General features: G+C 34.5%; 1 protein-coding gene across 15 annotated transcripts in view; it reads left to right on the forward strand.

The window, feature by feature from the left end:
- Window positions 1-14,715, forward strand: part of CCDC171 (coiled-coil domain containing 171) — a 499,054-nt gene extending 484,339 nt beyond the window's left edge. For 14 of the 15 annotated variants that reach the window (XM_035306113.3, XM_035306098.3, XM_035306104.3 and 11 more), the window contains one exon: window positions 12,293-14,715. In XM_035306113.3, the coding sequence (XP_035162004.1) occupies window positions 12,293-12,520 (228 nt within the window). In that variant the 3' untranslated portion in view covers window positions 12,521-14,715. The remainder of the gene's footprint in view (window positions 1-12,292) is intronic. The other variant, XR_008481645.2, reaches the window with a different exon arrangement.
- The last annotated feature ends 1,480 nt before the right edge of the window (window positions 14,716-16,195 follow it).

Below are 16,195 nucleotides of genomic sequence, written 5' to 3' on the forward strand. Positions count from 1 at the left end.
CCTGTCTCTCTCTGCTGCATCAGCCTCTTCACTTTCTGTGAGGTTATGAGGATCAGGGTTGAGGTTTGGAACATGGGGCTTGGAAGACCAAAGGTGCGTGAAGCCACTTACCCACACTTGCTATTTAGGAGAGATGAAGGGACAAACATGCCTGGCCAGTGGCTATAATTTGCCACTGAGGCTACTAAATAGTTTGTGTTTTATCTGCAGTTATAGGGCCAATTTAAAGATGACATTAACTAGAGGTAGCATATCTCTTCCTTATGATGTGGCCTTTCCATTCATTTCTATCTATAAAGTAACATGTCTTACCATATGGATTTTGCCTATATCCCACACACTACTTGCTGATTCATTATCTGTGCTTATTAATATTTCTTAAAAGTTTCATCTTTCCTATTTCTTCTAGTCTATAATTACAAATTTGAATATTTTTGAATAACAAGCAAATATACAATAAAGAAGAGATGAAGTAGTAAATAGCAAAGTCTGAAAAGATGGCTTGTTTGCAAAAATTAAAAGTACATTTAGGTCAGAGAAACTGAAGAGACAAATAACTGATGAAAAATACTTAGCAAAGAGCTTTGAAACCTATATCAAAATTATTATCTAGTGGACAACCTACTCTAAGCACAGACTGCATTTCAAACAAGTCTAGGCCTTTTTGAAAAACCTGTGTGCAGACTCCAGAGAGTTAATTTAAATGAGGGCTCTGGCAGCTGGGGAAGGACTAGTGGAGATTTTATGGTCAGGCACCCAGAGGAGGAGATGTGAAGTGGAGAAAATGACCTAAACCTTTCTTCCATGCGGGCCTAGGGACTGGCATCTGTACTCCTAGAAAAAGGGCCTACAGGTAGAAGCTAAAGAAATGTTTTGTGATAGACACTGCAAGACACTGGGTTTCAGAGTTGTCACAGTTTTCAGATGACAGAAAGGGAAGGATGGGTACCCCAAATTTTTATTAGCCTAGCAACAAAATTTTTATTAGCTTAGTTACTCATATGACCTAGTGAGCCCTCTAATACATTGAAGGTAGGCTTTGATGGAGGGATTGCAGACACCAAGCAGCTCTTGATGGGAAATTTACAGGGGTGTTTGAAGCTTGTATGAGCAGGACAGGGAAGGTCCAGGGTAACTTGACTCACTTGGGACTTTGTATCCACAGAATAATGAGGATGGAAAACTTCCAGTGCTATTGTGCATCAAAGCTTATCCTATAAAAGTAGCAATTATGTGGTTTAATAGTATCTCAACAGATTATAATTTAAGGAGAACTAGATCAGGATGAAGATTAGTTAAGGTCTAATAAATAATTCCCCAAACAGGGAATTTTTATTTGTTTAATTCACTGTTGTATTCCAGTACTTGGAACAGTATTTGGCACATCATAGGCACTCCATAGATTTTTATTGACAAAATAAATGAATAGAGCTAATTTAGGATACTAAGAAAGGATGTGGATTTAGATATCTATGTATTGTGCAAGCATAGGGAAAATTTATCATATGGAATTGATAATGCAGGGAGTCGATTCCTGAAATACAGCCTAGGGGTATATTATTTTGGATTTCTGTGTTTGCTATATTTTACTATTACATAAGATGTTCTCCCTAGGGATGGATTTGGTTTGAGATGGCTAGAAATGGTGTGATTATATCCGAAATAACATTCCTGACTATCATGTAAATAAAATGTCATTACCAGCTAAGTGATTTGTTTTAGAACATGCCCCAGTGCTTGTGATCTGAAGGCATTCCGCAGATACAACCCCCATATCACATGATTTGTCTTTCATCTGAAGTGCCTTTCTCTCCCTAAGAAATAGACTACATTCTTTTAACTGAAGATAGCCAGTCCCTCCAGAAAGGCCCAGCTATGGAATTGTTCAAAGGGTCCACGGCCCTGGGGAATATAGAACTTATACCATGGTCAGTGGGGAAATAAAGACAATTTGCAGCATTCCATGAAGCATTGCTAAGGATTTTAGGTGTGATATAATGGAACAATGAAGGAACATGGCCTAAAACTGCAGTGGAAGGGAGGGGCAGGCAAAAAAAAATTGGGTTTCAAATTGTAAAATGAGAATTTAATGCTAACGTTGCTGAGATGTGTGATTGACAGATACTTATATTGTTAGAAAGGTTTAGGAAAGTCATTTCTTTCAAACTACTTGAAATTCTAAATGATTCTTTCCTTCCTCTGCTCTTCTTTACTTGAGTGCCTGCTGAGTAATTCCACTCCTTGAAAAACATATTGCTATGAGGTCTAAGTTTATAGCTTCCAGATTATTACTAAAATTTTGACATTGAATAAAAAAGGTTTATAACTTTAAGGGGAAATTCTTCAGTAATGAAATAGTGGTCAGAAAACTTTTGCCTAATAGTTCCCAGAGAGAGTGTGACATGTGTACATTTTGACCACAGAAGTCGTAATTTGGCAGCTGGAAGTGCTATTTGGAGTAAAATGAAGGCACACAAGTTATAAGTAGCACTCTGCATAAGGAGTTGCATTTGTGCAGAGTAGAGGAGGAACAAGTTACTCAGTGTCATTATTTATGTAGGTGTTTACTCAATGTAAAATTGTAAATATGACTTAGGTAACTGAAAACATTGAAATGAGTGTTCTTTGCTAGATCAAAATCTTTTCAAAACATGCAAAACACTTAATTGAAGACTTATCCTCTGCAACCTTTAACCAATTACGTTTTTATTTTGACCACACATTTCAGAGCCATACTATACTAAAACATATAGATGTATTTCAATATATATAAATATATACAGTTTCATTTTTAATAAAGGGTTTTCAGTTATAAAGATAAAACATGCTTATTATAGGTAATTTGGAAAAATACAAATTCTAATCCTAACTCAGAGAACAGAGAAAAAAAACCCAAACAATTCCAATACCACAAAACAAGCACCATATGTAATTTCATGTACTGCTTTTTCATGACATAGTCTAGCCCTAGGGTCAGCAAAGTACAGCCTGTGGGCCAAATCTACACACCACCTGTTTTTGTATGGCCTGTGAGCTAAGAATGGTTTTAATATTTTAAATAGTTATTGGAAAAAAAGCAAAAGAATAATAATAGATCATGACACATAAAATTTATGTGAAATTCAGACTTTACTGTCCATAAATAAAGTTATATTGGAACTCAGCCATGCTAATTCATTTGCATATCCTCTATGGCTGCTTGTGTGTTACAACAGCAGTGACTAATGCTTGTAACAGAAAACATATAGCCTACAAAGCATGAAATACCTACTGTTTAGCTCTTTACAAAGGTCTGACCTTTGGTTAGACCCAAGCATTTGTTCATATTATCCAAAAATTTATAACTGTAAATTTTATAGCTACGTAATTTTCTACAGCATAGCTATAGCTTACTTAACTATGCTTCTGGGTGAATATGAGATTATTTCCAATTTTTGTCTGTTATTATTAATGTAAAGAACCTAATCATAAATAGAATTGTTGGCTCAAATGGCATTAACCATTTAAGACAGTTGCCCAATTATAGATCTAATGGCTCTATCAATTTATACAGTTACTAGCAATTTATGAATGCCTGCTTCGCAATGTTTTCACTTTTATTAACATAGCATAATTTTTAACATTTTTATCAGCAATAAATGTCTTATTTTATTTTTCATTTCTGATTACTTATGGGGGTTACCATTTTTTCCCATTTGTTACTCAGCTGTAATTTTGCTTTTGTGAACTACCACGTCATAACTTTCTCTCATGATTCAAATAATTTTAAGGATAAAAAAATATGGAAAGAAAAATTTAACCTTTCTGACCTTATTTTTCTACCCAAACTCTTATTTAGTTCTTTTTTCCAAAGATTATTGTTTCTTTTGATTATATTTTCATTTTGACCACACGTTTCAGAGCCATAATTATATTAAAAATATGTAGATATATTTCAACATATATAAATACATACAGTTTCATTTTTAATAAAGGGTTTTTAGTTATAAAAGTAAAATGTTTTGATTTTTTGTGATTCTTTTTTTCAGAAAAAATTGGGATATGCATATGTGTGTGTTTATGCTTATTTTGATATATATATTAATATTTATATATGTATATGTATGCATAAACACATGTATACATTTTGAACTTTCTCTTCTCACTTGGATATACTTCCATTTCAGCCTTTACATATTTACACCGTTTTCTAAATAGTTGTATTATATGGTTGTGTCATACTTCACTTAAATAGGCCTCTGTTGATGGACCTCTGGTTTCATTTTTTAAATGTTTTGTTTTTCTGTCTAAAAATGCTTCAGTGGACATATCTGTGTGCTCACCTTGGTGAACTCTTTTGAGTGTAGCCATAGAAGAAATGCCTAGCAGTAGAATTGCTGGGTCAAAGGAAGATATATATAAAATTTTGTCATCCAGAAAGGTTGCACCAGTTTGTATTTCTAACTACATGGCATAAGTTTGCCTAATTCCCTCTTCTCAACAGTGGAGATCATCAGACATTGAAGTTTTTCTCATCCGATATATGAAAAGTAATCTTTAATTGGGATGTATTGTATTGCATTTCTTTATTTATGAATGAAGTTTAGCACCTTTTCATATGTTTCTTGGTTATTATACTACTCTCTCCCTCAATCAGATATCCAATTTGTATATGAGGCACAGGCTGACAGTGATTTCCTGTTATCTGTTTTTTCTCTTTCTTAGTAATAGAGCCTCTGAATGTTACCTGGGCTGCTCAGGAAACAAACAGACAAACAAACTACATTTCTGAGACTCTCTTAAAGCTAAATTAGGTATATGACCTAAGTTCTAGTCAATGAGATGCAAGTAAAAGTGTACAATTTTAGGAAGTGTCTTTAAACAGAAGCAGTGCCTTCTTCTTTGCTCCATCCTCCTTTCTTCTGGCTAGAATGCAGACATACTAGCTGGAACTTGAGCAGCCACTTTTGACCATGAGGTAAAAGCCACATACTGGGCTATGGGGCCCAAGATAGAAGTAGCCTGGATTCTTGATAACTTTGTATAGCCCTATCAGAGGGAAATAAACTTTTATGTTATTTAAGCCAATGACATTTAGAGTTTTCTTTTACAAATGAACTCAGTCTTAATAAATATGCTACCCTCATTCTATTTTCTAATTATATTATTTTAAGTGATTTGCATACCTGATTAATTACTTGTATCACGTAATTAGTAAATGAAGTTTAGATTATATGTGTTGCACATATATTTACCAGTTTGTCATTTCAGATTTTCAGGGGCATTTTTCTATATAGTATGCTTGTTTTTATTTATTTGATTTTTGTATCTTTTTATATATTTGTGTGCATAAACATATTTACATTTCGAATTCTCTCTGAATGTTTGGGAGTGTATGTTTCTAAGACAGGCAAAATGCTTCCTTTGTGTTTTCTGGCCATTTCTGCCACTGTCTATCAGTTGTGTCCAGATTGTCAGGACAGCAACAGACTACAAGCACAGGGTATGAAGAGCACTAGGAAGAGAAAGAACAAAAGCCACTTGGGAGAATTTTTCAACTCTTTTTCTAACCTTAACCACATCAGGAAATTTAAACATCCTGGAGAAGAAAATGGGACTTACTGTCTTGTTAGATACAAGATATCTTGAAGTAATTTAAAATTAAAGTTTAAATGTTCTCGTGTAATCAATTTTATTTGTTTATTTATTTTTGAGATGGAGCCTTGCTCTTGACACCTAGGCTGGAGTGCAGTGGCATGATCTCAGCTCACTGCAACCTCTGCCTCCTGGGTTCACTGGAGTGCAGTGGCATGATCTCAGCTCACTGCAACCTCTGCCTCCTGGGTTCAACCTCTGCCTTAGACTCCTGAGTAGTTGGGATTGCAGGTGTCCACCAGCATGCCCAGCAAATTTTTTGTATTTTTAAGCAGAGACGGGGTTTCACCATGTTGGTCAGGCTGGTCTCGAACTTCTGATTTCAGGTAATCTGCCAGCCTTGGCCTCCCAGAGTGCTGGGATTACATGCATGAGCCACCACGCCTAACCTTAAATGTTCTAGTGTAATTTAACACCTCAGTGCCTATTTTTTTTCTTTGACTATAACAACATATAGGCTCCTTTGATGAAAGGACTACAACTTTCATTTTTGTGTAAGTTCCATAAGGTCTATGTATTTACTCCAGTAAGTACCATAGTCATTCAAATGTTGGACCACAATAAAATATGCTATCAAAATATAAACGCTTATTTTAGCCTCTAGCACAATCTATGTACTTTTATTTTCTAGTTTCATAGAGGTTATTTGAACCCTTATTTTGTTGATGAAATGCCTCTAGATATAAAATAAGCCTGAGGCTATATCTTCTTTGGATGACATGCTAGGGTTGTGGTCAAGCGTATAAATAGGAGAGTCAGAGGAACCCACAGACACATCCCTTTCTACCATTACCAAGCTGGGCAACCTGTGGCAATTTATTCTGCTCTTCTGAGCCCTAGTCTCTTCAACTATAGAATGAAGATAATTGTAGTGCTTTCTGATCAAGTCACTGTGAGAATTCAGCTAATGCCTGTAAAACTAAATCTAGCATGGTGCCTGACATAATGCCCAATGCATGTTAGCTATAATTGTAAAGTTGGAATTTATGTCACTTGAGAAGAGTAAAAAGAGAAGTGAAGAAGAGGACTACTCTGTGCTATGCATCTTGTGTATATTATTCTATTTAATCCTCATAAGAGTCCTGTGAGGGATTATTCTTCCTCCTTTACAGATAAGGATACAAGCTCACACAGGTTAAATAACTTGTCAAGGATCACATAATTAGTAAATGGCAGAATGAAATTTAGAACCTTAGTTCTCTCTACCTTCAAAGCCCATATTCTTTCCATTATTCTTTGCTAAATCTAATTGGGACATAATCTGTATATGTGTGATATAACAAAATAGTGATAAAACACCAAAACCATGAAGTAATAATATGAGTAATTTGTTCATTCACTCATTTATCATTTAGGAATTTTATTTAGTCCCAGATGTTCTGTTAAGTGCTAGGGGTACAAAGTCATGATTCCATCACACTAAATACTGAGAGTTTTATAGGGGAAATATAAGAACATACAAATTAGTGAAAAAATAGTAAAATAAATGCTCATGAAGGAATGTAAAAATGAGATTGGATGTTACAGTTAGCTGTGGTTGGGGAAGGATGGGAAGAGGATCCAGAAAGCCTTATGAGAAAGACAGACCTTGACTGGAGTTTGAAATGTAGAGGACTCACCCAGCAAAGAGCGGAAGTGGACAGACTGCAGGGCGGTGTGAAATATGGAATGTCCTATTTAGGGACTCAAGTTCCATGTACCTGGCTTGCACAGTACAAGTGAGGAAATGGTAGGTGAAGTTGGACAGGAAAGCCAAGAGCAAGGGCATGGTTATAGAGAAGCATGAAGAATCAAAACCATTGATCCAATCAATCTTCCACATCAAACAAGTAGCCAAGGCTGAATTAGAACCAAATAGAATGCTGAATGTCTGCCTGAGGACAGAGTTGTTGTGATATGAATCAAGTTTCTTGCTAATATCTCTCCTCTTTCTTTCTGATTTGTTTCTACCTCTATGATTGTCCTTTTCAAATCTCTAAGTACACAGGGCTCTTAGGGTGTTTCCTAATGCAACTTCTTTGCATCGTTCTGTTAACTGACATTTCTTCCCATACCTTGATGTCAGTAAGATAGTCACACTAGTCTGTACTAAGGTTTAATGACTTACAGGGAGAAGAATACATAAAATATTCATATGGGCTTGTAATTGGAGCTAAAAGAATTGGTAACTACTGTATGAGGAATAAATATTGGATGGCATGATAGCAGATGTGTGTGTGCATATGTATATTTACATGATACATATATCAAGTATATATGTGTATATATTTTTATAAGGTGAATATATATGTTTTTGAGTATATATATCTCAGATACAAAATTGAGTATTCCACAAGAGAAAACTATGTGATTATTGCCAACTCTGACTGTTGGTATAAACTACAGTGTCCTGAGACCAGTGTAATGACTGGAAAATTGACAGGTAGAATTTGGTGAACTAACCTGAAGTATTTAGAAGAAAGAAAACTTTGTGACACCTAGTATTGAGACTCTAGTGGCAAGAGCACATTAGGAAGCAAAGTAGAAATGACAAGGGAGCCTCCCTGTAAGACCCTCTTATGGGCGTTTTGATTTCTTCATCTGTTTGTGTGGAGCTGTGCAGGCTACTTAAAAGCAGTCAATAATTTACAGGGGTTAAAACATCATCATGGAGATTGAAATAATGAAAAGAGTACTATAGAGTTTAATTAAATGAAGCCACATAATTTAAATTGTGGCTTATCTTGTTATCTATTTGGCTTTTATTTTGTAATGATGTGCAGTGCGCAATATGTATTCTTTCCCATTAAGAATGGTCTGTCTATATCCTCTCAAGTATATTTGGGAAACTGATTTCTGGGTTAATGTCACTCAGAAAAGTTAGGGTAAATAGTATATGCTGTCACACGTGGAATTATGGCAGACCTGTAGAATTTCAGAGCTGGAAAGAGTCCAGCCCTTCATTTGGATGGACTAATTTACCTGCCCCAAATGACCCAGTCAGATTGTAAAAGATCTGTGAGGAGAAACTAGTCTGCTTATCTTCAGTCTAGTATTCTTTTCATCACACTGTGTGCTTAGCATAATCTCCATGCAATACTACTAAGGCTTACTAAGTCACATTTTTCCTTACTTTTTATAATACTAAATTCTAGAAGACTTAACTTGATCATAAATGTTACACAGGAGACAAATGGCTTAGTTTTAGAAGCCTTGGTTGGCAAAAAGGCTTCGGCTTATAGACAATTTATTGGGTGTTTATTTTATTATTAGACTAATGCTTTATTTATTTATTTTTGTTTGAAAAACATTTATAGAAAATTAAGGTATTAAAGCCTTGAAAAATGGCTATTGGATGTGTCCAATTACTGTATTTCATAAAATTTTTAAAATGTAGAAATTTAGTAGACACATTTTGTATTGTGAATATGTATTTAGCTGATGGACTATAGCAGTTCAAATAGAATCATTTACAGCTTATTGAGTAAATAAAAGTGCTTCCATAAAGATTCACATGACACCTAGCTTTTATTTCAGGTAACTAATTTCCTTTTGAAAAACTGCCTAAATTTAGATTTACGTAAGAGACAGAACACCTCAGCAGTTTTAAAAGTAGTTTATATGACCATGGACTTTACAGATTTAAAATATAACATCAGGTGGTGAATACTAACTTTAAACGTTCTCTAACAAAAAATTATTTAACTGTTACATTAAAATAGTACAAAAGTGTTACATATTTCTGGATGTTATTCTGGATATTTGTAAAATAGAAAACTAGTCCATATTTACTTGTCATTTTAACATTACATTCTCAAATCAAAATTTCACCAGAATTGTTGCTGGCTTCTTTTTAAGCTATTAAGTGACTTAAAATCAGACTTTACCTCATTTCATGAAAAAAAGCTTTTTTTCTAGCAGTACAGCAGATGATCCCAGCAGCAAAAGCAGTCATTTGTTTTCCTTCGTACAAAAGTATCTCTGTTTACTTTCTAGAGGCTATCTTTTGGGGGGTACTAGACTTTAAGGAAATATCACTCTCTCCTTTTTTTTTAATCTCTGGAGATTTTAAGTTATTTTCCATGTTTAGGACACAAGGTCAGAAGACAGTGTGCAAAAAGTGAGACCAATTTGAAATACCAGGGAAATAACACCCTATTTCAAGGTTGTTTAGTCAAAAATGTTATATTAGATGAAAGGGTGCTTTCAGACAACATAGTGGAAAGTAGACATATTAGAAAAAGTAGGATGAAAAAAGGCAAAACAGGGGCCTCTTTGTAGGGTGCTAAGATCTGTAGAATATTAAAGAGAAATGAGCAGTTAGTAGAGACTCTCCCTAAAGGACTGCCTTCCTAACTTTGTAATGTGTTAGCTTGATGGATTCACAAGAACTAAAAGGGAAACTTTAAGTACAGCATACAGGTTTGAGTGAATTATGCATATCACTAATATTGACAAAACAGAAATGGTTAGTCAATTTGGCATAGTTACCTTTCTCTAAAACATCAAAAAGAAAATACCCCCAGTGTATAGCTGACCTTCCTTGAACTGATTCTGCACACCCCTGTCTTTTCCGTACATAGTTTTCTTAGACCAGAACTTGAAGTATAAAGATGCTTTATAAAACAAACTTTTGAAGCATTTCCTGACAATATTCTGTTATAATAAAGAGTACTATGGCTGTAACTAGGTTTATTAAGAAGAAAATCAGGCACCACCATTTCCTGCTCTTTTAGCGTTCCCCTAACCCCAAGGTCTGGCAGAATGAGAAGTTAGTAGACAGCACTGTAATGTTTATAGCTGCAGAGTCAATCCAGTAATGACCCTGTTAATTCAGACTCATCGCTGGGGGAAAAAATCAGAAAAAATGATTCTAGCAGCAGAAAAAAGGCAGGCATCTACACCTTTAGCCTTTGATGCAATGAGATGCCTCTGTTTAGGTTCTGAACTGACATGATCAGGCCCAGCATTAAGAGTCTGCAAGCAAAACCTCATTGATACTACTAATCAGGTCAACACATGACTTTGGAAGTTCTTTTCCTTCCATTGGGAAACCTTGTCCTTCATAGCACTATTTCAAGTGACCATTTTAGGTGTTTTCTGACTTCCAGTATAAAAAGAGATGATTTCCATCAGCTATAGGCCTGCAGTAGAGTATCAAGAAATCAAAAGAACAAAGATCAAAGAAAATTGCTGAACTAGGTGTTAGATGCAGATATTGATTTTTTTTTCCAGTTGTAGTTTTTAAAAAATCCACAAAAATGGCAACACATACAACAGTTGAATTTCTAATACTTTCCGAAAGCCAATAATAGCTTGCCTCTTGTTTTTACATGTAGAAACAGTTTTGTATAACATGACATAATAAAGCAGACCTTATAGTTTAAATTATTTTGTTATCAATACTGTAAGAGGATCTACTAAAAATCAATACTGTAAGAGGATCTACTAAAAAGTTTTTTTTTTTTTTTTTTTTAGAAAACAACCCTGCAATATAGAGTATGAATTTTAGTGGACATATTTATAGCCAGACTTGGTTATTTCAGAAACATTTATTTTCTGGAAATCTGGAAAATTATATCATACAGTTGATCACTATTTTCCTACCATCTTTAAATGTCTTAAAATAATACATACCTGCTTTACTGCTGAGACTTTCTTCACATTAAATATTAACTACGAGATACCAATATCACTTAAGGCTTAAATATGTAGCTTTATCAAAATGTTAATTCTATTGTCCGGTATTTCATAATTATGTGGCATTTTTAAGTTTAATTCTCAACAGTTTCTGGATACCATCAGTGTTCTCAAATATATGACAAATTGTTTTCATTCCCTTATTTTGACACATGATTTCTAAATACTTATAATGGTCTTTGTCAAAATAGGGTGGTGTCATGGACATAAAGATGGAAACAGTGGACGCTGAGCACCAGGGACTGCTAGAGCAGGGAGAGTGGGAGAGGGTCGAAGAACCACCACTCGCGTTTTGTGCTCACTACCTGGCTGAGGGGATCATTAGTACACCATACCTCAGTGACTTACCTGAGGAATTACCATGTAACAAATCTGCAAGTATGCCCCAAAACCTAAAATAATAAAGTTGAAAAAAAAACACAGGGTGGTGGCATTCTTATTAAACATAAAGGCGAAAAATTCTCACTAGAATTTTGTATCTCACTGTGCCATTTTCTAGAGGTCACTGGGATTGGCTTATCTTTCTTTGTGCTACTTTTGTCAAATAAGTAAAACAGATTTTAAAAACATAAATACTCATGGTTTCTAAGCAATCTAATCTTTCATATTATATGGCACTTATTATATAGCATAATGAAATAAATGCTAGCATCAGTTTCTGTAAATTGCCAGTGGACTGAAGTCAAGGTAAAAATCTCTTATTGTATTGACTTTTTGTTACAATAACTTTATACAAAGTTTTAGTGTTTAGGCAAACTCCTGTTGTCTAGAAAAGTTCATAAAAGAGCAAATAAGGGATTCAATCACACTTGGAAAATAATTTGCCATTTATATATTGTCATACAGATTATTGAAATAGTAATTGCCATCTCATTTTATATTATAATGATTATTAGTCTACTTGCCTGTTTATGGTTTTAGGCTCTGTTTGAGAGTTTTCAACTCTATGTTTATTATTTTTTTCTTTTGTATGTCACAGATAGGATCACGAGACCACTCAAATCTCTCCATTCCTTCAAGAGCTGCTGTTCCTGCTGACACAACTGGTGTTGGGGATTTCTTCCCATTGAAAGCTGAGCTTGATACAACTTACACTTTCTTAAAGGAGACATTTATAAATACTGTGCCCCATGCTCTGACATCATCTCACTCCTCTCCAGTGACTATGTCTGCTAATGCCAAAAGACCAACTCAGATTGGATTATGACTTCATGAAATTAAAAAATGAAGGAAGAGTTAACAGTACAATTAAAATGGTTTTGAATGGGGATTTTCTTATCAGTTGACTTTTGTTTCAGCAGAAGTGACAGTAGACTTAAAAAATTTGTGCTATATCTTGATGTATTCTGGTAGCTCTGTCTCCTTGAATAAGGAAATAACCAACTTTTTTCTCTCCAAGTTTTATTTATTATCACAGTTGCTCATTTTTATGTAACATATTTTTAAATGTTAAGGAATGACACATTTTGGGTAATTTCTCTCAGACTTAAAAAAATCAATAAGCCATTTTAGTCTCTATCTATCAAAGTTGTTTCATACTTGTCTATTTTAAAGCAGGACTGCAATGCTTTAATAGGATTGAGAGAGCTATTTGAAATGTATGCCAATGATTCCTGTCATTTCATGGCAGCCCGGCCATGGTTCACTGAGCCCCCTCTTCTCTCTTGTCAGCTCAACTGAAGACAAGCATTTAGTTGCAAACTTTAAGCAGGTTGTGCAAAACAGAAATGATGTGACTGCTTCTCCTTCTGCACAATAATGTCACTCCTGGTCAATGTGAGAAGGTCAGGTTGCTCCTTGTAAAGCTACATGATACCACTTGCCCATTTGAACAAGTTAAGTTAACTGCTGAATCTGGTCCCTGCAGGCATTGAAAACGCATTCTTTTAGCAAGTCTGCATTTGATAAGAAAGTAGAGCAATTGTGCTGCAGGATTTCTGTGGTATGTTTAGGCACTTCATAAGGACAGTTCCCACACCAGGATAGCAGGTAATATATTTAGTGTAAGCTGAAAAACTTCCAGGTAATGGCTGTTTTGACCTTCAAAATAGACTCCTTTTTTGTTTTTGTTGTTGGTAGGACCCAAGAGTGACGCCCATCTTTGATGCTGACAGAATTTAAAACAAGGCCATTGCCCTGCATTTTCTGCCTTGTAGCACACAAAAGTAAAATTGTATGTCAGGCCGAGATGTCGGGGAGCTGACAAGATGCCCCAGTGACATTTCAGCTAGAAAGAGCAAGTGTCTTGCAACCAAGTGGTCAAATATCAAATAATAGGTCAAGCAGGAAGGAGCTGAGTTCTAACCACAAAGAGGTTTCTGGTAACTTACTTGACAAGCTTTTGGGTGCTTTGTGGCTTGACAAAGTGATGTTCTGTTGGGTATCGCTAGACAGACTGTTCTTTATCTCCTTCAGAAGATCAGACATTGACATTGATTAAACTCTTTAACCCTTAAAGGTTAAATCCTTGCAGTTTGCATCATGGAAGTGAAGAACAAAAGAATATTTGTAGTAAGAATTTGTTTTTGTATTAATCATTTAACTCCCTAGTGCTATTAACTTCTGATGTGAACTATAGATTTGACAAAGAGTTTTGATACAGAATATTTTTTATATTATTTTTCATTATGGAGTCTTTCATTATGGATACATTAGAATTGAACAGAATGTATTATGGATGCTTTTCTGTCATATCTTTACAGTGACATTTGATTCAAATATATCCAACTGCTGAGAATTTTTTCATTGGCCATGGTAGATAAGATTTTATGCTAACTATTTGTTAGTAGCCAAATTAGCCAAGTGATTTATGCCATCTGAGGGAACACAGCAGTATTACTGTCACACTGTGTAACACATCCTGTTCTTATAATACTGAACTACTATAATTAGCTTTATATAACACTTTAGAAAGCTTTCATGTGGAGTGAAATTATATCTTTAACCAAATTTCTTTTAACTCTTTCCTTGGAATTATTTTTAATATGACCTCTATAACATGACCTGTATGAAATTCACTTACAAATGTATTATAACATAGAACATGCTATTTATTGTTTGGGTACAGATCATTTAATTTCTACACATTTCAGGACACCTTTCTCTGCCGTTCCACACAATAATTAGGATATTGTTCATATAGAAATTGATAGTTTTTGAGTTCATGTGATATCATTGAGCTTACAATTCTCACTATAGAAAAACATTGTTAGTATATGTAACTTCTACGTCTAAGTGTTTGTGTGTCTGTATACTTGTGTTGAATCTGTTTTCAGATCCTACTGATTTTAGAGGAACAAGTACCTTTTAAAATGTGCCTTGGAAAGGCCTTGGTCTTCTTGCCTTAATTTTATAATCTGTTAATGGGATAACTCCAAAAATAAATGTGTATTTGTCTCCATATATATGGGTATCTGACTTTACAGGTACATTTTGTACGGTGAATTCTGAACCATAAATTCAAAAAGATTATTAAATAAAATCAAAGCATGTCACATTTATAAGCAACTAGATGCTAAAGGCCATAGAAACTGAAGGATGAATCTCCTGAGCAATCATTAGTATTCACTACCAAATATAGTAATAGTTATACCATATGCTTTTTTCCCAGAAGTCAGACCCAGCAGGAGGAGAAGATTTAATGACATATCCTATGGAGATCTGAGAAACTCTAGACTGTTTCTAAGCACCTTAGTGACCAATTGCTGCATATTTCAGATCTCTGTTGTGTTGGAAAGGACAGTTGCTCTATCAGCTTCTTTATCTTTTTAAGAATGATATATAGAGTAGACATATCTCAGGAGAATGACTTCAAATATTTTTGTAGAAGAAAGGAAGTTTTACTTTACACTTTAGAAGGTGGATTTTCTTACCAACCTTCTGTGATCTAGAAAAATACCTATATCATCCATCCTATTAATTCTTAAAGTTATTGTTCTGATACCTAAGTCACACTTCTTTATTGAGGGGGGTTGCCAACATTTTTAATACACTTACGTTGAAATTATATAATACAAAAACAAAGAGGTTTAGGATTGCCAGAATTGCCAGCTCAGTGATAATTTAATGAAATAAGCAAATAACCTTTTAAATAGTAGAATGATCACTTTAATTTAACAAATATCTGACTTTTATTAAACTTAGTAACTCTATTTCCTATTTCACTTTGTGATATATGCTGTTATCGAATGTTTAATGAAATTATTACTATTTTCATGTTATTTTATTTACCAGGTGCCTGAATTCATTCTGTAGACCATACTGAATAGTAGTAAGTTGATCCTATTTCACTGTACACTTACTATTTTTTCAAGAGATGGGATCTCACAATGTTGCCCAGGCCAGGGTTGAACTTCTGGGCTCTGGTGATCTTCCCACCTCAGCCTCATGAGTACCAGGGACTATAGATGTGTACCACTGTGCCCTCACTGTGAACTTTTTATAGATAAGTTTTCTAATATAAAAGGTGGAAGATAATTAATATTTATTTAGCAACTGTTTTATGCCAGTTATCATAGCAAAACTAATGATCTCACAATAAACCTGTAGCATAGGTATTTGCATCACCATTTTAGACATGAATAACTGAGGATCAAAAATGTTAAGCATCTGACTACCAAAGATCACACAAAACCTAGGAATTAGCAAGCCTAGAGCTGCAGTTCCAAAGCCTGTATTATTTTGAGACACTACCAGTCCTGCCTTCTAGAAAAAATTAACACTTTTTTTTAAGAGACAAAAATTTAAAAATTGTCCTGAACAGTTAGGAATAATTTTGAAAAGTATGTTTTGGTATGAAATCTAGATTTCTTATGAATGATTAGACCAAACAAAATACATACATACTAGTACTATTTATGTAAATAGTAACTGTGAGGTTTGT

This window comes from Callithrix jacchus, chromosome 1 (assembly GCF_049354715.1).
Source record: "Callithrix jacchus isolate 240 chromosome 1, calJac240_pri, whole genome shotgun sequence".
In the NCBI taxonomy this organism is placed as follows: domain Eukaryota; kingdom Metazoa; phylum Chordata; class Mammalia; order Primates; family Cebidae; genus Callithrix; species Callithrix jacchus.